The sequence below is a fragment of the Chiloscyllium punctatum genome, chromosome 47 (genome assembly GCF_047496795.1).
Source record: "Chiloscyllium punctatum isolate Juve2018m chromosome 47, sChiPun1.3, whole genome shotgun sequence".
Classification (NCBI taxonomy): Eukaryota; Metazoa; Chordata; class Chondrichthyes; order Orectolobiformes; family Hemiscylliidae; genus Chiloscyllium; species Chiloscyllium punctatum.
In genome coordinates this window covers 15,186,919-15,211,198 of record NC_092785.1, presented here as the reverse complement: position 1 = coordinate 15,211,198, position 24,280 = coordinate 15,186,919, and the positions used below count along the sequence as shown (strand labels likewise).

The window sequence follows — 24,280 nt, the reverse complement described above, 5'->3', positions numbered from 1 at the left end:
TATTCAACCTCTCCTGATACCTAAAACCCCACAACCCTCGCAAAATGGTTGTAAATCTGTTCTGAACTCTTTCAAGCCCCACACCTGGGGACTTGTGCAGGGAATTAACTCCTCTTCTCAAAACGTCGACTCTCCTGTTCCTCGGATACTGCCAGACTGGCTGTGTTTTTTTCCAGCACGACACTTGTCCACTTCAAAAGGCATCTGGATGGGTATATGGATAGGTAACCCCTCCCATCACCCAATACCCCCCTCCCTCACCATTGTATTATTGCTCCCCACCCGTGTACCATTGTACCCCGACACGTACTACCCGCCCAAGTACTCCCCACCCCCGATCAAATTACCCCCTTCCCAGATATTTCTGCCCCCAAAACCTGCAGTGCCCATATTTTAGCATCTCACAATTCTTCCCTTCACCGCCCCTCGCACCGAATCGGACTGCACACCCCCCCCCCCCCCCCCGCACACACACACACACACACACACGCACACACACGTTTTGCCTCTCCCTCCACCACCCCTCACAATCTTACCCTTCCTGATTGGGCCACCCAGCGTTAGAGAGGGAAAGGGTTAAAAATGAGGGGGGGGGGTGAGGAAAGGGGAACACATTTACCCTCACTTTCTAACCTGCCTCTCTTTTTCTGCTCCTTCCCTAAGTTTTGCTTCTGCACCAATTATGTGACCCCCCTCTCAATTTTTCACACGCTGCATTTTGGCTCTCTACACTCCCCCCCCCCCCAACTCCGTGCACTGTCCCTTTTGCCCCTGACCCCCCCCCCCACCTCACTCCATTATGCCTCCCGACTTAAAAGCCCCTCTTCACCTCCCTCTGTGTCCTATATTCAATTAAGCTAAATGAGTCTGTGTGGACGGATTGGCCGATGACTGTCTCGCCCCCCCCGCAACTCCATCGATGCACAGCAAGATCCCAGTCCCAAAAAATCCCCCAGGAAGAGGATGTTCAGCCCATCATGGCTGCCCCCTCCACTACATGAAATGATGTTGGTCCTCAAGATTTGCCCCCGAATGGCCCCCATTAAATCCCATTTGCTGTGGAGTCCTCTCCTCCTTGCTACCCCATCATGCCCCCAAACCGTGAGTGTGTACAGAGACTGATCATGGGATTGCACAGCAAGATCCCAGTGTCCTGCCATTCCCTGTCGCTCCCCATCATTGAGAAAGGGCTTTATCCCCTTTAACACCCGCCCAGTTTGTCCCTTTCCCCACACACACCCCTCCCCCAACATGACATTCCCATGGTTGTTCAGTTTGTCCCCAGTTTTGCAGTCCCCACTAAACCTTCCCCACCCACACCCTCCTGTCTAATTGCCCCCTGCTGGTGTAGCTTTATGCCCTCCACAAACTTATCTCCCACACAGATTCCCCCTCCATATTTGATGCTCCCCATCCTGTAGTACCCACTATTTTGCTTTTCTCAGCCTTGCCTCCCAACCAAATTGTACACCTCCAGAATTACCCCAACACGTTTGCCCCCTGCCAATTGTGCCCAGAACTGGGGGAGTAAAAATGGGGGGGGGGGGCAAGAGCATAATTGCCCTCATTTTGTCCCCCTCTATTTTCGGCCTCCCTAGGTTTGTAAACCTGCACCAATTAAGCAACTTGAGACCTCCTTCCCCGTTTCCTAGCCCATGCCGACCCCTTGGATTTCTGTCCCCATCCAACTCTTGCACTTTCCCTCAAACCTTTTGGCCCCCACCTTGTCCTGGTCCAATTGCCCCTCTGCAAAAAACTGCTACCTGTGTCATTCCTCTCTGCCCCCTCACTGGGTATAAAAAAACCCTCTGTGTCTCCATCATGTACAAAATCCCCCATCACCCCGCCCTCCCCATTGAGCCCTAGCCCCTGGGCTGAAGGCAGTGAGGGCAGCGGGTGTAGGTGCACGGAGATAGTGTACACTGAGATAGAGGAGGAGGTAGTGACATCTGTGTGATCAGATTGTGCCGCAGTTCCCTCTCCAACTTTTTGCTCCTTTGCTCGCCCCTCTGTGGTAAAAATTCCAGAGACAGCCTGAACCCCACAATTCTTTTTTCTCTGTGTGTTTGTGTGTGTAAGTAAACGACAAGGAGACAGGACAGTTTCTGATTATTCTCTCTCTCTCTGGTCCCAGCCCTTCTCTGACAATTTCACAGGGCAGAAAGCATGTGATTCTCTGTCTCTGCACCATCCCAAGTTTCAGTTGCCGGATCCAATCTCCTCCTCGGCGGCTGGGAGGTCGCGGGGGGTTGGGGAGGGGGGCGCACAGAGAAATAAAAATTGAGTTGAAGTTAGATTATTAGATTACTTACAGTGGGGAAACAGGCCATTCGGCCCAACAAGTCCACACCGACCCAAACTCATTCCCCTACATTTACCCCTTCACCTAACACTACGGGCAATTTTAGCATGGCCAATTCACCTAACCTGCACATTTTTAGACTGTGGGAGGAAACCGGAGCACCCGGAGGAAACCCACGCAGATACGGGGAGAACGTGCATGGCACGGAAAGCACAGCAAGATCCCACCGTTCCCTGTCTTCCACAATCTCAAACTTTACCCTGGGACACTGGTTCAGTTTAATTATTGCATAACATCACGCACACACATAAATGTTTCAGCCAGAACGACCATTACCTTGCTTTTCTTAAGACTGGGAAAATTGGAAAGGGTTTGAAAACACAACGGGAACCGAAACCCGTACCGAGGACACACAGAGACGGATCAGGAAGTCGGGACTTTCTCTCGCAGATCTGAAAGATTCACATTTCGACCTTCGTCGGTATCTAATCTGTTCGGAAACAAGAGACCAGATTCTGAAGAAATCTCGCTCTTGAGAAAGAGTCACTCGACTCGGATGGGTAACTCTGACCTCTCTCCACAGATGTTACCATAGCTACTCCCTTTTCCAGTGTTTCTGATCTTTTTTTTTTCTGTTTGACAGCATCCACGCTTCTTTCGGATTTTATCTACGCTGTTCAATGCGTTTCTGTGACACAGCCATTTTCCACACACTCCCCGCAGTCAAGCGCAAAAATATCGCTTCAACTCTCCCAAGTAAATAGTATGGAAGGAATTGAAACATTTTAACCTGTTAAAAATCACACAACACCAGATTCTAGTCCAACAGGTTTAATTGGAAGCACTAGCTTTCCAAGCGCTGCTCCTTCATCACCTGAAAGCGAGTGTGCTTCCAATCAAACCTGTTGGACTATAATCTGGTGTTGTGTGATGTTTAACTTTGTACACCCCAGTCCAACACCGGCATCTCCAAGTCATGACGACTATTTTAACCTGTGGGAGTGTTATGTGGACGTTACTAAGAATGAATTCGAATTCAGCTCGACTGATGTTTCTGTGCAATTTTGTCTTTCGAGACTTCAGACAAATCAGGTTTCAACATGTCACGCATTGATTGTTTGGAAAGGACTGAGAACTCCCATCTTAAAAAAAAAGGCAACACCCGAACAGGGACTCGATCCCCGGACCCATAGATTGGGCAACTGATGCTTTACCTCCTTAACTACCCGGGTGCAGTCATACTCAGTCGTGCAGTGGCACACACCAGTGCAGAGAGAATATCGCATTGATTTACTTTTATCGTTATGGGTTTGTCGCACACATCTCCTTCCTAACTGCTTCCCCCTCCTCTCACAATGCGTTCACAATCGCATTTCACTGGGAGGGTGGAGAGGTAAATAGGAGGGGGTGATTGGGGTAAGGCAGCTGAGTGTGCGGTGGGTAAATGGAAGCGGAGGTAATGCTGTTAAGGTCGGAGAGGAGGGCGGAGCGGATCAGCGGGTTGGAGAGGTAGGGCGTCGTGAGGGCAGCAAGTCAGCTGCTCACTCGAATGGGCAGACCAAGTGTGAAACCCCCCCCTGCACTGATATATGCAAAGACTGTAATACTGAACATTAAACAATCACTCTTCATTTTCTAATGTGTACTATGAACAAATGAATACAACATTGTTTTTTTTTTTCCTTTCTGTTTCGCTCGGTTTGTGTATTTTATATCGAAGATGCTTACCTCGGTGTTTTGTAGCTCAGATAGCACGAAGTGGGCCTGTACAGCAGACCCTTCACCGTGGGGACAAAAGAAGTGCGGATGCTGAGAATCAAAGCAGCTGCAGGGAGAAGCGGAATTGACTGGGTCTGTATACCCTGGAGTGTTGGAAAGCTGACCGTGATTCAACAGAGGTTTATGAAACCATGAGGGAAAAAAGAAGAGGGGCAATAGGCAAGTTCTTTGTCGTGGGGTAGGAAAGAGGGCACAGATTTAGGTGAGAAGGGACAGATTTAAAAAAGGATCGAAGGGGCATTTTATTTTTTACAAAGAGGATGGTGCAACAATTACAATATTTGTTGTGGTTCTGTTCGCCGAGCTGGGAATTTGTCTTGCAAACGTTTCGTCCCCTGTCTCGGTGACATCCTCAGTGCTTGGGAGCCTCCTGTGAAGCGCTTCTGTGATGTTTCCTCCGGCATTTATAGTGGCCTGTCTCTGCCGCTTCCGGTTGTCAGTTCGAGCTGTCCGCTGTAGTGGCCGGTATATTGGGTCCAAGTCAATGTGTTTGTTGATAGAGTCTGTGGATGAGTGCCATGCCTCGAGGAATTCCCTGGCTGTTCTCTGTTTGGCTTGCCCTATAATAGTAGTGTTGTCCCAGTCGAATTCATGTTGCTTGTAATCTGTGTGTGTGGCTACTAAGGATAGCTGGTCGTGTCGTTTCGTGGCGAGTTGGTGTTCGTGTATACGGATCGTTTACTGTCTTCCTGTTTGTCCGATGTAGTGTTTTCTGCAGCCCTTGCATGGGATTTTGTATACTACATTGGTTTTGCTCATGTAGACAGGGGACGAAACGTTTGCAAGACAAATTCCCAGCTCGGCGAACAGAACCATAACAACGAGCACCCGAGCTACAAATCTTCTCCCAAACTTTGATTACAATATTTAAAAGGCACTTGGGAGAAAGTGAGGACTGCAGATGCTGGCGATCAGAGCAAAAAAAGAGTGGCGTTGGAAAAGCACAGCCGGTTAGGCGGCATCTATGGAGCAGGAGAGTCGACGTCTCGAGCATAACTTGCTGTTCCTCGGATGCTAGCTTGAAGGGCTGTGCTTTCCCAGGACCACGTGTGTTGTCTTGAAAAGGCATCTGGTTGAGTATATGGGGAGGAAGCTCTTGAAGGGAGATGAGGCTCATACTGGGAAATGGGACGAGATTAATTTAGGATATCTGGTCAGCATGGACGAGTTGGACCGAAGGACCCGTTTCCATCCTGCACAAATCTTTGAACCTGTGGCTCGAACAATGTTCTGGACACAGCACACAAATGTTTCAGCTGGAACGCGCATTATCTCGTTTTTAATAAGACTGATTAAAAGTAACCGGGTTTGGAAATGCAACCTGCACCCGTACCGGAAGCCTGGATGCTCAGAGACACGTCAGAAAGAAGGGATTTTCCCTCGCAGATCTGAAAACATTAATATCGTTCAAATTTTGGCCTTTATCACTATCTAATCTGTTCGGAAGCAAAAACTGAAATTATGAGGAAAGCTTCCTGAAACTCTTGAGTAGGAGTCTGGGTGTGAAGGGAAAGATATAAAAAGAGGCCGAAGGGGGAAGGGTGGTGCGTGTATGGAATGGGCTGCCAGAGGAAGTGGTGGAGACTGGTACAATGACGGCATTAAAACGGCATCTGAATGGATACATGAATAGGAAGGGTTGAGAGGATATCGGCCAAGTACTGGCAAATGGGAGTAGATTAGGTTGGAATATCTGGGTGGCATGGACAAGTTGGACCTAAGGGTCTGTTTCCTTGCTGTATAAACCTCTTCACAGGAATGTCGAATCTTCTGCTCCTTGGATGCTGCCTGTGTTTATCCAGCGCCACACGTTTTGACGCTGATCTCCATCACCCGCCGTTATCACTTTCTCCCCGCTGCCTTTCAAATGTTTGAATATTACCAGCATCCATCACTACCTCTGGCAAATCAAAACGTGTTGTGCTTTTCTAGCACAACACGTTTTCTCTTTAAACGGCGTCTGGCGGAGTATATAGATAGGAAGGGTTGAAAGGGATATGGAGCACGCGCTGCCAAATGGGAGTACATTAATTTGGGATATCTTTTCAGCATGGATGAATTTCCATCTTGTACAAAGCTATGAAACTATGACTCTAAAAAATTCCTGGACACAGCAGATCAAGGTTTCAGACAGAACGCCCGCTGTCTTTCTTTTCCTAAGAATGGCAAAATGTAAGGGGGTTTGAAAACGCAACCTGTTTAGTTAACCGAACCCTGGACACTCAGAGAGACGGACCAGAAAGTCGGGATTTTCCATCGCAGATATGAAAAACTACTATCATTCATATTTTGACCTTCATCAGAATTAATCTGTTTGGAAACAAGAGTCAGAGACAGAGTCACAGAAATGTATAGCACACAAACAGACTTTTTGGTCCAATTCGCCCATGCTGACCAGATATGCTCACTTAATGCAGTACCATTCTCTATTTATCCTATCCATGCCCCTCACGATTTTGTCAACCTCTATAACGACACCCCTCAGTCTGCGATGCTCCAGGGAAAACAGCCCCAGCCTATTCAGCCTCTCCCTGTAACTCAAATCCTCAACCCAGGACAACATCCTTGTAAATCTTTTCCAAACCCTTTCAAGTTTCACAACATCCTTCCAATAGGAAGGAGTCCAGAAATGCATGCAATATCCCAAACGTGACCTAACCAATGTCCTGTACAGCTACAACATGACCTACCAACTCCTAAACTCAGTGTTCTGACCAGTAAAGGAAAGCATACCAAAGGCTTCCTTCATTATCCTGACAAACTGTGACTCTACTTTCAAGGAACTATGAACCTGCACTCCAAAGTCTCTTTTTTCAAAAACATTTCCCAGGACTTCCCGTTAAGTGCATAAGTCCTGCTCTGCTTTGTTTTTCCAGAATGCAGCAGCCCGCATTTATCTAAATTAAACGCCACCTGCCACCCCTCGGCCCATTGGCTGCTCTGAGCAAGAGGTAAAAACAATGACTGCAGATGCTGGAAAGCAAATACTGGATTAGTGGTGCTGGAAGAGCACAGCAGTTCAGGCAGCATCCAACGAGCAGCGATCCCATTGTGTTCCGAAGCGACCTTTTTCACTGTCCACCCTCCAATTTGGGTGTCATCTGCAAACTTACTTTTTTAAAAAAAACTGCTGTTGCTCGGAAAGTACCCTCAAACTCTTGATTTGGAGGTCCCGGTGTTGAACTGGAGTGGACAAAGTTACAAATCACACAACACCAGGTTGCAATCCAACAGGTTTATTTGGAAGCACTAGCTTTCGAAGCGCTGCTCCTTCATCACGTGGTTATCGCCTGGTGAAGGAGCAAAATTTCGAAAGCTAGTGCTTCCAAATAAATCTGTTGGACTATAACCTGGCGTTGTGTGAGTTTTAACTATCAAGCTCGTAAGAAAGAGTTGCTCAAACTGAAAGGATAACTGTGTTGTATCTCTCCACAGATGCTACCAGGCATGCTGAACGTTTCCAGCAAATTTCTGGTTTTGTTTCTGATTGCCAGCGACCACTCTTCTTTCGGATTTCATCGACTCCGTCCAATATGCTTCTGTCACTAAGCCGTTTCCACACACTTTCCACAGTTCAAGGGCACGAACTGCACTTCAATACTGAAAATAAATCCTCCAGAAGGCTTTGGAACATATGAACCTGTTTCTGGATGAGAGGCGCTGGAAGAGCACAGCTGTTCAGGCAGCATCCGAGGAGCAGTAAAACCGACGTTTCGGGCAAAAGCACTTCTTGCGAATCCTCTTGCAAGGATGCCTGCCTTGAAGAAGTTTTCCTCCTCTCTCTACAAGGTAGGGATTTCGCTGCTCCTCGGTTGCTGCCTGAACTGCTGTGCTTTTCCAGCACCACTCTAATCCAGAATCTGGTTTCCAGCATCTGCAGTCATTGTTTTTACCTAACATATTAACCAATGGGCTTGAGTTCGAAAAAAATCCAGTCTGTTGTTTACTGAGCAATTTTCATTTTTCAGACCTCAAAGCAAACCAGGTTAAAAAGATTGATTGCTTGGAGGCAGTGCCGAGCACTGGAACTCAAAAGCAGCATTTCAACGGATTCTTGGACACGGGACGCTCAGCTGAGAAGCCCAACACTCTCCCCAATGAGATATTCAGGCTGGAGAAGTGACACTCATTGATGAACACAGTCTTGAAATAAAAAAATCAGGTTTTCTCACGTCACGAATTGATTGTTTAGAGACAGTACTGAGCAATCCGACTTTAAGGCAGTGCCCGAACACAAACTTCAACCTTGGCGCCTCTGATTAAAAGTCAGATGCATTACGGACGAAGGGAAAGAGACCCTGCTTGCGAAATACCATCAGCGATACTGGTTAGTAGAGAATATTGCATTGATTTCGTATTTACTGTCTGAGTTTGTCGCACACATTTTTGCCTTTCTCATTGCTTCCCCATATTCCCACAATGAGTTCACAATCACATTTCACCGGCACCAACGCATCTCCGATCCTGCACCAATTCCACACACTCTCATCTTTTGTTCTTCTTCCTCCGCGTTTGGCTTGCAGACTGCTTCCTGAAATTAAAAAAAAACACACCATCATTTCCAGCTCAAGCCTCCCAAACGCATTCACAACAGCAAGGACAGAAATTGCTCGTGAAAATCAACACCTCTGGCTGCAAATGTCGACAGGAAACACGGTTAATGTTTCCCAGCCCAGCGAGACTCTCAAGTGCTGAGAGAGAGAAGAGAAAAAAACCTCCATCTTTCAAATGGCTGCAAAGCAGAACGTCTCAAGCAAAACACATGAGGTGTAAGCGGCGCTTTTGGACTGGGCTGGACAAAGTCAAACATCACACCACGCCGGGTTTGTGTCCAACAGGTTTATTTGAACCCACAGGAAGGAGAGCGAGGGAACTGAAGAGGAGGCAGTACTCCGAAATTGTCTGGTTCCAAATCAAGTCAAACACAGGCACCTGTGATTCATAGAGTTGACTGTTTGCCTGTAGGTTCCATAGTGTAGTGGTTATCACGTCTGCTTTACACGCAGAAGGTCCTGGGTTCGAGCCCCAGTGGAGCCATCATACTTTCTTGCACTTTAACTACAATGAGTTGGTAAATTATGATTACTTGCGGTTGATGTGTAATGATGTCAGTGAGGCCGTTTGGCAAGGTTCCTTCCTGTCAGCTATTGCCCAAAATCGGGAGCCACTGGTTTGAGGGTGATTTCGTGGTTTGGATCAGAAATTGGCTAGCTAAAAGAAGACCGACCAGTGGTGGTTGATGGAAAATATTCATCCTGGGGTTCAGTTACTGGTGGTGCGCCCCAAGGATCTGTTTTGGGTCCACCTGCTGCTTGTCATTTTTATAAATGACCGAGGTAAGGGTGTTGGAGGATGGGTTAGTAAATTTGATGGAGTTGTGGATGGTGCTGAAGGATGTTGCAGGTTACAGAGGGACATAGCTAAACTGCAAAAGCTGGGCTGAGAGGGCGCAAATGGAGTCTAATGCGGATAAGTGTGAGCTGATTCACTTTGGAAGGTGCAACAGGATACAGAGTACTGGGTTAATGGTAAGATTCTTGGAAGTGGAGATGAGCAAAGAGATCTGTGTCCATGCACGTAGATCCCTGAAAGTTGCCACCCGGGTTGATAGGGTTGTTAAGAAGGTGTAGGGTTTGTTAGGTTTTGTTGGTAGAGGGATTGAGTTTCGGAGCCACAAGTTAATATGCAACTGTACAAAACTCTGGTGCGGCTTCACCTGGAGTATTGCGGACAGTTCTGGTCACCGCATTACAGGAACGCTCTGGGAACTTTGGAGAGGGTTCAGAGGAATGTTGCCTGATATGGCGAGAAGGTGTTATGAGGAAAGACTGTGAAACTTGACACTTTTTTGATAGAGAGAAGAAGGTTTGAGAGGTGACTTATTTGAGACATATAAGAAAATCAGAGGGTTAGATAGGGTGGACAGTGACACCTCTGATGGTGATGGCGAGCACAAAAAGCTTTAAATTGAGGGGTGATAGATATAGGAGAGTTGTCAGGGGTAGTTTTGTTTACACAGTAGTAGGTGCGTGGAAAGCACTGCCTGCAACAGTCGTAGACTTGCCAACTTTAAGGACATTTAAATGGTCATTGGATAGACAAATGGATGAAAACGGAATAGTGTAGGATAGATGGGCTTCAGATTAGCTCTATAGGTCGGCACAACATTGAGGGCCGAAGGGTGCAGCCATAGAGTCATGCATGTTCCACGTTCTCACTGCTTCCTCCTATTCCCACAATGCGTTCACAATCGCATTTCACCGGCACCAAGCCATCTCCAATCCTGCATCAACTCCACACTCTCTCATCTTCCTCTTTCTGTGCGGTTGGCTTGCAGGTTGCTTCCTGAAGTCAAAAAATAAATTCATCACTTCCAGCTGAAGCCTTCCAAACGCATTCACAACGAGAGGGATACAAATTGTTCGTGAAAATCAACAGCACTGACAGCAACTGTCGAGAGAAAACACGATTCATGTTTCCAGACTCTCAGTGCTGAGAAAAACCAAATCCATCTTCCAAATGGCTGCAAGCAGAATGCGTCAAGGAAACCGCGTGTCGTGTAAGCGCCGCTGTTGGACTGGGGCTGGACAAAGTCAAAAATCACAGCACGCCAGAATATAGTCCGACAGATCTATTTGAACGCACAGGAACAACAGCGAGAGAACTGAAGAAGGGGCAGTGCTCCGAAACCGTCCGGTTCCAAATCAGGTCAAACACAGTCACGGGTCACTTTCAGGGCTTGTAGGTTCCATGGTGTAGTGGTTATCACGTCGGCTTTATCTACAGAAGGCCGTGAGTTCGTGCTCCTGGACTGAAATTAGTTGGGAAATTATGATTGCTTGCATGTTACCATTCCAACGTGAACCATGAATCCAAAGGTCGACATTTAACGTGGAGGCCCGAGCGCACAACGCAGTTATAGAGCTTTACATCATAGAAATATACCCACACCCTTCTGTCCATACAAGCCAGATATCCAAAGCTAAGTTAGACCCATTTGCTGGCTCTTTCTCTTTTAAAACATCCCTGTTCATACACGTATCCAAATGCCTTTTCAATGTTGTCATTGTAGCAGCCTGCACCACTCACTCTAGCCGCTCATCGCACACACGCACCACCCTCTGCTTGTAAAAAAAATTCACCTGAGATCTCTTGTAACATTATCCCCTCTCACCCTAAATCTATGCCATCTCGTTCTGGACTCGCACACTCCAGGGAAAACACTTTGTTTATGTATCCTCTCCATGCCCCTCGTGTCTTTATAAACTTCTCAGTGGTCACCCATTAGCCTGCAACCCCCCAGAGGAACTGACTCCAAAGAAAACCTGACTGCACGGCTAAAAAAATCACACAACACCAGGTTATAGTCCAACAGGTTTAATTGGAAGCACTAGCTTTCGGAGCGCTGCTGATGAAGCGCCTGAAGAAGGAGCAGCGCTCCAAAAGCTAGTGCTTCCAATTAAACCTATTGGACTATAACCTGGTGTTGCGTGATTTTTAACTTTGTACACCCCAGTCCAACACCGGCATTTCCAAATCATGATTGCATGGCATCCTTAAACAAAGCATTCCCCGTGCTCCACCCCCACCTCCATCCATCCCTCTCTGGGCTCTGGAACACGTGATCTCCTGTTGTGTGTGTCTCTCTCTCTCTCTCTCGCCCCCCGAAAGTCCAGCCCTGTCACCCAGCACTTCCAGCCCCGCCCCGCGCATGCTCAGTACGTCACATGCCGCAGCCGGGCAGCCTCCTTGCGCATGCTTCCAGGGTGGAGCGGCGGCTCCGCTTTTTCACGGGCGGGGAGGGCAGCGCGATCGGGAGAGAGTGCGCACGCGCCGATCCGGCAGCCCCCGCCCGTCCCCACCAGACTAGGCCTCGCGCGCACGCGCCGATCCGTCGGCCTCCCCGGCCTCGCGCGCACGCGCACCGCCGCCCCTTTCCCTCCCCAGCCCGTCAGGGGCGTGACCGCGCATGCTCGGTGCTCCTAGTGCGCGCAGGCGCGGCCAATGGCGGCGGTCGGGATGGGTTAGCGACGGAGTGGCGAGAGTCGGAGCCATGTCCCGGGACATGTTCGCGCTGTCGGACCGGCAGGTGAGCCGAGCGCGGCGGGGAGCTGAGAGAGGAGAAACGGCCGCTCGATTCCCCTCCCCACCGTGTGCCTCTGTGGTGAGGAGGACGGGGGGGGGTGCGGGGGGATTGAGGGGCCCAGGCTCGGGCTGAAGGCCGCGGCCTAACCCCCAGGGTCTCCCCTCACAGCGTTAGGGAGAGGAAGGGGTTCAGGTATCGGCCTGAGAAACCCTACCCCACTCCACCCTCACCCTCACCCCCACCCTCACCCCCACCCTCACCCCCACCCTCACCCCCACCCCCACCCTCACCCCCACCCTCACCCCCACCCTCACCCCCACCCCCACCCTCACCCTCACCCTCACCCTCGCCCCCACCCCCATCCTCACCCTCACCCCCACCCCTCACCCCCACCCCTCACCCCCACCCCCACCCCTCACCCCCACCCCCACCCCCATCCTCACCCCCACCCCTCACCCCCACACCTCACCCCCACCCCCAGCCCTCACCCCCATCCTCACCCTCGCCCTCACCCTCACCCTCACCCTCACCCTCACCCCCACCCTCACCCTCACCCTCACCCCTACCCCACCCCTACCCCCACCCCCACCCTCACCCCCACCCTCGCCCTCGCCCCCGCCCTCGCCCCCACCCCCATCCTCACCCCCATCCTCACCCCCACCCTCACCCCCACCCCTCACCCCCACCCCCACCCCCACCCCTCACCCTCACCCCCACCCTCACCCCCACCCTCACCCCCACCCCTCACCCCCACCCCTCACCCCCACCCCCACCCCCACCCCCACCCCCACCCCCACCCCCATCCTCACCCTCACCCCCACCCTCACCCTCACCCTCACCCCCACCCCCACCCTACCCCCACCCTACCCTCACCCTCACCCTCACCCTCACCCTCCCCCTCACCCCCACCCCCACCCTACCCCCACCCTACCCTACCCTTCGCTCGCCTCCCGTAATGAGGACAGGAGGTCTGTGAGGAGAGAACCCGCGTTTAACGTTTCAACCTCTTGTTTCTCTTTCCCCCCTCCACGAGAATATGATCCCCTCCCCCACCCCAGAGGCTGTGACTTGCCTACCCTCCCCCTCCCAGTGGGTGTGGTGTTCGCACTCTCCCGCCCCCCCCCACTAACCTCCCCGAAGTGCTGTGACCTCTTCCCCAGGTGTTGACCTCCTCTAGATGCAGTGACCCCATCCCAGACACTGACTCTGACCAAACATTGCCGTCTCCCCTTCCAGACTGGTGATCCCTCCATGTTGTAATTTCTACCCCCACCCCAACAACCTCCCCTATATCTGTGACTCCTCATCCTAAACGCTTATGATCCTCCCTGTCCACCCATTAAAGTGTGTGGTGTTGTCCACACTGTTTGGATGTTAACAGTGGTGAATTCAGTGAATGTAATACTATTTAATACAAAATCTGTGACCTCCTACCTCATCTCTCTCCCCCCGCTGATCTGTGAACTTTGTGCCCTGCCTGTGACTTCCTCTACACCCAAGAACCATGACCTCTACCCAACTACTACGAGCTGAGAGCACTACTCCGTCCTCAGACACAGTCATTCTCCTCAAATTTCTTGGTATTGTAATCCCACCCTATCTCGCCAAAGACTGTGATTCTTGCGCCCTTCCCTCCACTCCCTCATCCAACCTTCCAATCTAACCCTGGGAAGTGTGAAACCCCACCAAACGATGGGAACTGTGGCCCAAAAGAATACACACGCACACCGACAGTTGTGAATATCCACTTCCTGCGTCTCCCTATTCCCAGGTTTTGGAGACTGACTTGGACCGCCATCTTCACCCTCAACTCAAACTATGACATCTCAGTTTCTCCACCCCGCCACATAGCCCATTGTTCAATGAACACGACTGAGGGAGCCATGCTATGTTAATGAATCAAGAGTGGGAGAGCGCCGCACTGTTGAGAGGTTAGTGCTAATGGACTGCCACACTGTCAGAGGGTCAGTGCTGAGGGATCGTCGCATTGTCGAAGGGTCATTGCTGAGGGATCGCCACACTGTCAGCAGTTCAGTGCTGAGGGAGCACTGCATTGTCAGAGGGTCAGTACTGTGGGAGGGTCTGTGCTGGGGGAACGTCTCACTGTCAGGGGGTCTGTGCTGATGCAGTGGTGTGCACTATTTGAGGTTCATTACTGAGGAACGCTGCAGTTGGCAAAAGTGTCACCTTTATGCTGTGAAGTTCAATGAGGTCAAATGTTCCCTCTCAGCTAACTCCAAGAACTGTTTGCCCGTTTGTTGTGCTCAATGTGTATTACGTCATATCTCAATGCCGGTTCATCATAGTGTGGGACTTGATGAATACAAGTCAGCTGCTATGTTTTGAAGCATTTATTTCTTAGCTTCATTCATATCCCACTTCCCTCCAACCCTCAATTTCCCTCCCCTCTCCCTGCAGAGATGCAAGGCGATTTTCAGCTCCATGCACGGAAGTCTCAAAAATTTGTGTTCAGGTGTAAGTAAAATATTCAAGGCACACTGTTAGCTTTCTGTTAAACATATTTGAGGTATCAGAGTATGGAGCTTGTGTATTTGATGTTACAGCACTGTGCTGACACACATTTGTAGCACCGTAGTTCTGTCTGTTCAACACCGCTCTGAACAATCTGTGGGGTGTTGTGGCAAAGGTAGTGTCTGCATGTGTTTTATTTATGAGGTGACAATAAGCAAGCACTTCCAAGGGAAGTTGGATAGTCGTTTGAAGGAAATAAATCAGTGGGGCTACAGGTGAAGCCTGGGATTAACTGGATAGATCTGTGGGGAGTATCTTGACTTGAGGGGCTGAATGGCCTGCTGCATAACTGTCTCTTGCAGAGTTTAGACTTTTATCTTTGCACTGAAGCTTGAGTCTGAAGTATTTTCAAATAATGAAGTGTGGCAAAGAATTATAATACATTATTGTTTCGGACTTTGGTTATAAAATAGAGGTCAGTGAGTTTTTGGTTTTTGGTACAGTGAAGGTGACTTTATCAAATGGTCCGAAACAATGTTTTTGCCAATAGATCATCATCTGCTTTGAGTAACCTCACAAGACAAGCAATACGCTACATGGTGAGATGATTGCTGAGCTAGAAGTATTCACTGACTTGGAAGATTTATGACCCAAAAGGAGACAGATTGACAGAGAATGTCAGCATATCCAGTTCAGAGATGCATTTTGCGTCGAGAAATTTTGATATTGGCAGTCTCTCGGTCTTCAGAACTGGAAAAAAAGGTCAGAAGCTACTTCAGCAGTCCAAGTAGATAGGTTCTCATCTTACACTTCTCAGCTGGAGTGACTGAAGCTGGTGAATGCAGTAATTCACTGATAGCTTGTAGCCTTTTCCGTTGATTTAAAAAATAAGGAATCAAGGTATTAGTTTTACTTCACTGTGTATCTGTGAAGAATTTTGTGAGGATATAGTGTTGAACTTTTTTTCTGATCTTTGCAAAAAGGTATTTCCAAGTTGTCTTCTGACTTCTATGTCATAAAATGTGTGTTTTTTCATACAAAGTACACGCACAACTGAACGTGTGTGTGTGTTCGCATGCACGTTGCATTTGTATAACTTCAGTGGCTGAACTTATGGTGAAGAAATCAAAATCTAAAACTTAGTTCACCAAGCCAGATTTGATTCTGGAACCTGACTTGTTCAGTATTGCCATCAGCTAGGATCAAAACAAAAAGGGAATTGATAGCATGGAATAAACAAACCCGTGCTCTCAGGGGAAACTGAACACGCCAAGGCCTAATTTTGTTCTCGACAGAACATATTGGAAATAGACATAGGTCTGTTTCTGTGCTGTCTATCTCTTTCGTCCAACTCGTCCATGCTGACCAGATATCCTAAATTAATTTTGTCTGATTTGCCAGCATTTGACCCATGTCCCTCTAAGACCTTTCTTTTCATATACCCATCCAGATACCTTTTAAATGTTAGAAGGTACACAACGCCAGGTTATAGTCTAACAAGTTCATTTGAAATCACAGGCTTTCAGAGTGCTGCTTCTTCATCAGGTAGAGTGAAGAGAAGCACAGGGGCAAATAATTTTCTCGGCAGAGAGATGTTGTAATTGTACCAGCCTCCACAATCACCTCTGGCAGCTCATTCCAAACACAGTACCACCCTCAACGTGAAAACATTCCCCTTTATGTCCCTTTTAAATCTTTCCCTTCTCACCTTAAATCTATGCCCTCTAGTTTTGTACTCCCCGACTTTGGAGAAAAGATGGCCATCTATTCATCCTATCCATGCCCCATATGATTTTATAAACCTCTACAAGGTCACTCCTCAGCCTCTGATGCTCCAGATGAAAGCACCTCCATCCTACTTAGCCTCTCCCTGTAGCTCAACACCCCCTCCCCCAAAAAAAACCCTGGCAACTTACTTGTTAATGTATTGTGAACTTGTTCAAGTTTAACGACACCTTTCCTATTGGGGGGAGACCAGAACCTCTGTAACTACATACTTGAAAAATGGGTGGGGATGGATGGGTGGATTTCTTTCTTCATGGGTGAACATTTGATGCTCTTTTCAAAGTCTGCGTGAGCTGACTAACTTGTCCATTCCAATTCAGTGAACACGCAAGTCCACCACATGTCAGCCTGTCACTGATTAATCAGATCAAGTAAGGTGAATCAAATTGGTTTCTGCAACAATTGCTGTTGGTTTCCGATTCTGAGACGAGCTGTTAATTCCAGATTTACCAATTTACTACTTAAAGTTCTATCAGGTGCATTGATGGGATTTGATGGGAAGTGTCCCCAGTGCACTTGTCTGGGCTCCAGTGACATAATCACGATCCACTATCTCCCTCTAGTTTGGAGCTTTCAGACTTGACTGTCTTTGAGCTTTGTTTGATTTACTGTGTATCTGATCCTGTCCTAGGAATGTGAGCTCACATAACAAATTCCTCAAATTAACACAGACTGTTAAAATAAAAATCCCTGAAGGTCAAAAGTGAATATGTCAGGTTGAACTCGTGTAAATGATTTCCCCTGGAGAGCTGTCTGGCTGGTCTACTTCGTGGGGGGGGAGGAGGGAGCATGATGATGATGATTAAGGTAAAGTGCATGTTTCATGTTTGTCATACGTGTGAGTGGGGGAGGCTGGTGATGAAGATTGGAGAATGTTGAGAAAGAGCAGCAGAGACAGAGGGCAAGCCTGAGTGTGCAGTCGAGTGAGAGAAAGATAGACAGAGAATGAGAAGATGACGAGGTAGGCATGGGATGAGGCATTGTAAAGCAGGAGATGGAGATAAGCTGTGGATAGGTGAGTCACGAGATTAGATTACTTACAGGCCCTTCAGCCCAACAAGTCCACACTGACCCACTGAAGCGCAATCCATTCCCCTATACTTACCCCTGTCCCTAACACTACGGGCAATTTAGCATGGCCAATTCACCTAACCTGCACATTTTTGGACTGTGGGAGGAAACCAGAGCACCCGGAGGAAACCCATGCAGACACGGGGAGAATGTGCAAACTCCACACAGTCAGTCGCCTGAGGCGGGAAGATTATGAGGCATGATAGCAATGGAGATGAAGAAAGAGAGATGGAGAGGGGAAATTGAAGGCAGCTCAAGAGACACAAAGGGAGAGGCAGTGATCAGGAAGAGTCTTATGCTGTGAGAAATCTTTGTTGGGAATAAAGTGTACTTTCCTCAGAGCCAGCAACATGGGCAAAGTCAGAATCTCTTGTCATTCAGTCATGTGCAGGAAGGCAGGGATTGAGTGAAATGGGGTCTTCTCTATGGTTTGATATCCATCATTAACAAGGAGTTTGGTTTCTTTTGCCACAGATTGGGTTGGGACAGTTGATCAAGTACAATCTCGCAAGAAACAGCCTGCCTTCCATTGTAATATAACTCCAAAGAGTCACAAGTGTTGTCAGGCATAAATAATCAATCCCCATGTATTCCAGCTTGCTTAAAATAGGGATGATCAAATGAGACGCTGGCCCATTTTGAGAATGTATTTCTGTAATACATATTTACGACATCAGAGTTGTATTAATTTCAAGGCAGAGAGGCATCCTTATTTTGTGGCAATGCAGTATCATAGAATCTCTACTGTGTGGAGGCAGGCTACTCAGCCCATTGAGTCCACGCCGACCCTCTCAAGAGCTTCCCATCCCCTGCCTTATCCCTGTAGCCCCGCATTTTCTGTGGCTAACCCACCGAGCGTGCACATCCCTAGACACTAAGGGGCAACTTATCATGGCCAATCCACCCGAATCTGCACATCTTTGGAGCGTGGAAGGAGACCAGAGCACCTGGAGGAAATCCATGCCGACACGGGGGAAAATGTGCAAACTCCACACAGACATTCATCCGAGGTTGGAATCAAACTCAGGTTCTCAGTGCTGTGAGGCAGCACTGCTAACCACTAATCCAACGTGCCAGCCAGATAGATTTTTATGGATTTTAATCTTGCAATTGTTGGTCATCGTTCGTCCAGCCGCCTGGGCTCTTGAGCTCTCGAATATCTTCCCTGAATCTGAATTTTCAAACTTTGAAATCCATCTTGTAGACTCAGATTTAGTGACCAGTGTCGGCTGGTGTCTCTTCATCTCACTCTCGGTGAGAATTGTTTTGCTATTAACTGATCAACAAGGTTTCTTTCTTCTGTACCCAGGATGGGTAGGTTTCACTGGCTGGACCAACATTCATTGCCCACCAAGTCACAGCGCCAACAGTGCGTATGAAAATGGTGCCCGTGTAATTGACCATGCTGAGGTTGGTGGTGACCTGCTGTTTTGAAGCAGGGACATAGTGACAATTGTAGGTCTTTTCGGAAAGGAGTTTCAGGATTTTGAACCAGCCCCAGTAGAAAAGCATCACAAAGTAGTTCCAAGCCAGTATGGTGTGTGACTCTTTTTGATGGAGCAGGGGTAGAAGCTGTTCAGGTCACGGGTCAGAGGAGCCCTGGTCGGTTAGTGTAGGTGGTATGCACTGCTGCCTGTGTTTTACGTTGAATGTGGTAGATGGAGTGCCAAACAAGCAGGCATCTTTGCCCTGGGTGCTGTGGACCTTCTTGAATAGTGTTGAGGCTGCACTCATCCAGTCATGTCGAGAGTTCTCCATCATACTTGTGACGTGTAAATTACAAATGGTGGACAAGGCTTTGGGGAGATCAAGGCCAGTGACTGACAAGTGGGAAGTAACATTCATGCCACAGGCATCTCCAATACGAAGCAATCTAACCACACCAACCATCCCTACCATTCAATGACATGACCATTACTGAATCCTTCAGTCAACGTGCTGGGGTCACCAGTGACCAGTAACTGAGTTGGCTTCGTCATAGAACACTGTCGCTACAAGACCAGGTCAAAGGCTGTGAATCTTGCAGTGAGCAACTCATCCTCCTGACTGGCCAGAGCCTGTCCACCATCTACAAGGCACAAACTGGGAGTGTGCTGGAATACTCCCCACTTGCCTGGGTGGGTACAGCTCCAACAAACCTCAAGAAGCTTAAAACCGTATGACGTAAGAGCAAAGTCAGCAATTCAGCCCACCGAATCTGCTTTGCCGTTAAGTTGAGTCAAGGTTAATCTGCTAATCCTCAACTTCACATTCATGCCTTTTCCCCGTGCCCTTTGATTGCCCTCCAGTTTAAAAATCCATCCATTTCAGTTTTGAAGCGACCCAGCTATATCAGCCGTCTGCGGTGAAGAATTCCACAGGTGCACTCCCTTCTGAGAGACGAAATTCCTTTACAGCTGTCTTAAATGTATAACTTGTATTCAGAAATTAAACCCTCTGGTATGCACCCATCCAGGGTGGAGGAGTATGTTCCTAGTCTCTGACCTGCTCTGTATTTATCTGGCAGGTCCAGTTGAGTTTCTGGTCAATGCTGACCCTAAGGATGTTGACATTGGGAGTTTCAGCGATGATAATTGTATTGAATGTTGACGGAGTAGCGGTTGCATTGTCTTTGCTTGGCAGTTGTGTGGTATGAACATTATTGGCATATGTCAGTACAAACGTGAGTATTGTCCAGATCTTGTTGCATTTGAACCTGGACTGCTTCAATATCTGAGGAGGTGCGAATAGTGCTGAACATTGTGCAGTCGTTGGCATTGGATCTGTGTGGCATCTTATCAAACGGCTTCTGAAAATTGGCTGTATGAACTCGCCTTCTGTGCCCTGAAATATTATGATGTCACGAGGTATTGATTAACAGTTGCTTTTGGCCAATGCAGCGAATTGTAAACAGAGCACAGAACATGAGCGAGAGGGATAGAATTAGAGGTCGTCCTTCACAGATGTCCAAGCTAATAACGGGAAGAACCATTGGTGATCAGTGGCATTTTGACATCGCCGGGGATCTGAGTCTCTTGATTCAACAAGTGTGACTATTACAATGTTGAACGATTACCAAGATCATAAATTCCAATGAAGAAATATCTCAGAAGCAGAACAGGGTATGTAATACCGGAAGTGAGAAAAGTAGAGCAGAGGCATTCTGTCTTTCATCTCCCCAGCGGAGAGGAGACCTCATTATGAGCACCGAATACAGAAGATTGGATTGAATGAAGTGCAGGTGAATTGCTGCTCTCCCTGGATGGTGTGTCTAGGTCCTTAGCTAATGAAGAAAGAGGGGGTAAACGGGCAAACGTTGGACCTTCTGCGATTTCGTGGGAAGGTGCTGGGTTGTTGAGAGCAGAGGAGGAGTGGACCAGGGTGTCCTGGGTCCATACGGATTGCTGCCAAGTGTGGGTCGAGGGGGATATAAATCTGTGTGGCATCCCGCTGGAACTGGTGGTAATGGTGGCTTGTGGTGCTTTGGATGTGAAGGCTGGAGTGTAAGCACTTGGTGTCTTTGTTTTTCAGATCTCCATCTCCCGCAGTTCTTTTATTATTATTATTATTATTATTATTATTATTATTATTATTATTATTATTACTGTTCATGGAAACTGTCCAAAAAAAACACAGTCTGAATTCTTCCTCGTGGCTATCTCTGCCAATCTGACCATCCCAATCTGCATTAAGATTAAAAATACCAATGATTAATATACTGCTTTTGTTATGGCAGCTGCTTGGCGACCTGTGTGCGACTGCTGCTGGAGTCATCTTCCCCTTTTTATTTCTTATTTTCCACCTATGTGGGTTCTGTATCTTCTGATCATTAATAATTTCTTGCTGTAATGCTTATTCCATCCTGTGCTAACAATGCTACCCATCATTCCTTGCCTCCTGTCTGTCCTTTCGAAATGTCACATCGCTCTGAATATTTATTTCCCAGCTTTCAGTTCCTTGTCAACATGTCTCCGTAATGGCTGTAAGATCATACCCATTAACCTGTCCTTGTGCTTGTTCTGAATGCTGTGTGCATTCAGGACACCATCCATGACAGAGCAGCTTGTTTTGTTTGGCACCACATCCAGAAATGTTGACTCTCTCCATGACTCATGCTCAGCAACTTCGGTGTATACTATCTGCAAGATGGACTGCGGAAATTTGCCAGAACTTTCAGGCAGGAATTGCCGAACTGTTCAGAAGGAGAAGGACAAGTAAATCTACTTGAGTACACCAGACCAAAAAAAAAGAATTCTAATTCATTCTGAACACATAGAAACAACACCACCTGCCAGTTCCCCTCCAAGTGATTTGGAATTGACATCTTTCAAGTTTGGAAGGTGTACAGTGCTCCCGTGTGTCATCGAGGTCATAGAGATGTACAGCATGGAAACAGGGCCTCCAGTCCAACTCGTCCACACTGACCAGATATCCCAAACTAACCTACCCCCACTTTCCAGCACCTAGCCCATATCCCTGCAAACCCTTTCCCTTCATACACCCACCCAGATGCCTTTTCAGTGTTGCAACCAGCCTGTACCACTTCCTCTGGTAGCTCATTCCATGCATGCACCACCGTGTATGTGAAAAGGCTGCCCTTTTAAATCTTTACCCTCTCACCCTAAACGTATGCCCTCTTGTTCTGGACGTCCCCACCCCAGGGAAAATAACTTGTCTATTTACCCTACCTGTGTCCTTTCTGATGTAATGTAGAAACAGGAACTGCACACAATAACTCCCAGAATGATATGCACTCTGCCCACTGACTTTGAGAAATATCGAAATGTGCACTCTGCACAGTGGTCTTGTATGATGTGGAGACCAGAACTGTGCACAGTAACACCCAGTATGAAATGAAGATGACAACAGTGTACAGGAACTCTGTGTGCTATGTTTACCAGAACTCAGTCAGTCGAAACCACCTAAGTAGAGGCAGGGAAGGCAGTTTGGCCCATCGATGTTGCTATGCTGTTTGATTACCTCAATACCATTTTTCTGCACTATCTCTGTTATTTGCTACCCTTAACATCCAGGCATTCCTCGATCTCTCTTTTGAATATTTTCAGTGAGCCTCTTAAGTCCTGGTGGTAGACGGGTCAACAAGATTGGATCACACAGAATGCAGGGAGAGCCAGCCATTTGGATACCATCCTGGCTCGAAGGTAGCTGATGTGGGGTGATGGTGAAGGTTTGCTTTTCAAAGTGGAGGCTTGTGACCAGTGGGGTACGGCAAGGCCCGGTGCTGGGTCCACTGTTTTTTGTCGTTTATATAAATGATTTGGATGCAAACTTAGGAGATACAGTTAGTAAATTTGCAGATGACACCAAAACTGGAGGTGTAGTGGACAGCGAAGAATGTTACCTCAGGTACAACGGGATTCTGATCAGATAGGCCAATGTGCTGAGGATTTTAATTTAGATTAATGTGAGTTGCTGCCTTTTGGAAAGACAAGTCAGAGCAGGACTATTACACTTAATGGTGAGGTCCTGGGGAGTGTTGCTGAACAAAGAGACCTTAGAGTGCACGTTTATAGTTCATTAAAAGTGGAGTTGCAGATAGACAGGATAGTTAAGAAGGCGTTTTGTATGCTTTCCTTTATTGGTCAATGCATTGAGTATGGGAGTTGGTGGGTCCTATAATGGTTCTACAGAATGTTAGTTTGGCCACTTTTGGAGTATTGCGTGTGATTCTGGCCTCCCTCCTGTAGACGTGATTTTGTGAAACTTGAAAGGGTTCAGAAAAGATTTACAGGGATGTTGCCAAGGTTGGAGGATTTGAGCTATAGGGAGAGGCTGAACAGACTGGGGCTGTTTTCCCTGGAGTGTCGGAGGCTGAGGGGCGACCTTATAGAGGTTTACAAAATTATGAGGGGCATGGATAGGGTAAATAGGCAAAGTCTTTTCCCTGGCGTAGAGAATCCAGAACTAGAGGACATAGGTTTAGGGTGAGAGGGGAAAGATATACAAGAGACCTAAGGAGCAACTTGTTCATGCAGAGGGTGGTACGTGTATGGAATGAGCTGCCAGACGATGTGGTGGAGGCTGGTACAATTGCAACATTGAAGAGACCTTTGGATGGGTATATGAATAGGAAGGGTTTGGAGGGATATGGGCCGGATGCTGGCAGGTGGGACTGGATTGGGTTGGGATATCTGGACGGGTTGGACCGAAGGGTCTGTTTCCATGCTGTACATCTCTATGACTCTATAACTGGACACAGTACTCCAGAAGAGCCCTCACCAATGTCCTGTGCAACTCCTATGCGCCAAGGTCTGAGCAATGAAGGCAAGTGTGCCAAATGCCTTCTTAACCATCCTATTTATCTGTGTCACAAACTTCAAAGAATTATGTACCTGAAGCCCGAGGTCTATTGGTTCTGTGACGCAACCCAAAGCCCTACTTGTAATTGTATAAGTCCTGCCCTTGTTAGTTTTACCAAAATGCAGCACCTTGATTTTATTCAAGTTAAGCTCCCTCTGTCACTCTTCACCCCATTGACCCAATTGATCAAGATCTCTTTGTAACCTTTGCTAACCTTGAGCATTTCCTCTTCTGGTCGTGTGACCTGTTTTCAAAACATGGTTAGGTATTTATTTAGTGAGGACCTTCCAAGTCGTGTCAGTGCTAAATAGCTTGCCACTTTTTCTGAGACTCTGTGCCCTGCTTCTAGACCCCGCTCTCTGCCAGGGGAATGTCCTTTCTGCAACTTAGCCTCCGTGCTTTGTTGAACCCACCTCTTATTTCCCCATACCCTTGGGGATGCAGGTCCCGTCTTGTCACTTCCTGAGGGCATTTCCAAGCCTCGC

At 47.9% G+C, this 24,280-nt stretch overlaps 1 protein-coding gene and 1 non-coding gene across 4 annotated transcripts in view; both read left to right on the top strand.

Annotated features, from left to right (window-relative positions):
- Nucleotides 1-9,045: 9,045 nt before the first annotated feature.
- On the top strand, nt 9,046-9,118 carry trnav-uac (transfer RNA valine (anticodon UAC)). The gene has a single exon. It is a non-coding gene; the product is annotated as a tRNA-Val (tRNA).
- Nucleotides 9,119-12,013: 2,895 nt separating this feature from the next.
- LOC140468517 (protein PAT1 homolog 1-like) overlaps nt 12,014-24,280 on the top strand; it is a 50,093-nt gene continuing 37,826 nt past the window's right edge. For 2 of the 3 annotated variants that reach the window (XM_072564601.1, XM_072564602.1), the window contains exon 1: nt 12,014-12,170. In XM_072564601.1, coding sequence (XP_072420702.1) covers nt 12,051-12,170 — 120 coding nt within the window. In that variant the 5' untranslated portion in view covers nt 12,014-12,050. Of the gene's footprint in view, nt 12,171-13,938; nt 14,099-24,280 lie in introns of all 3 variants that reach the window. The other variant, XM_072564603.1, reaches the window with a different exon arrangement.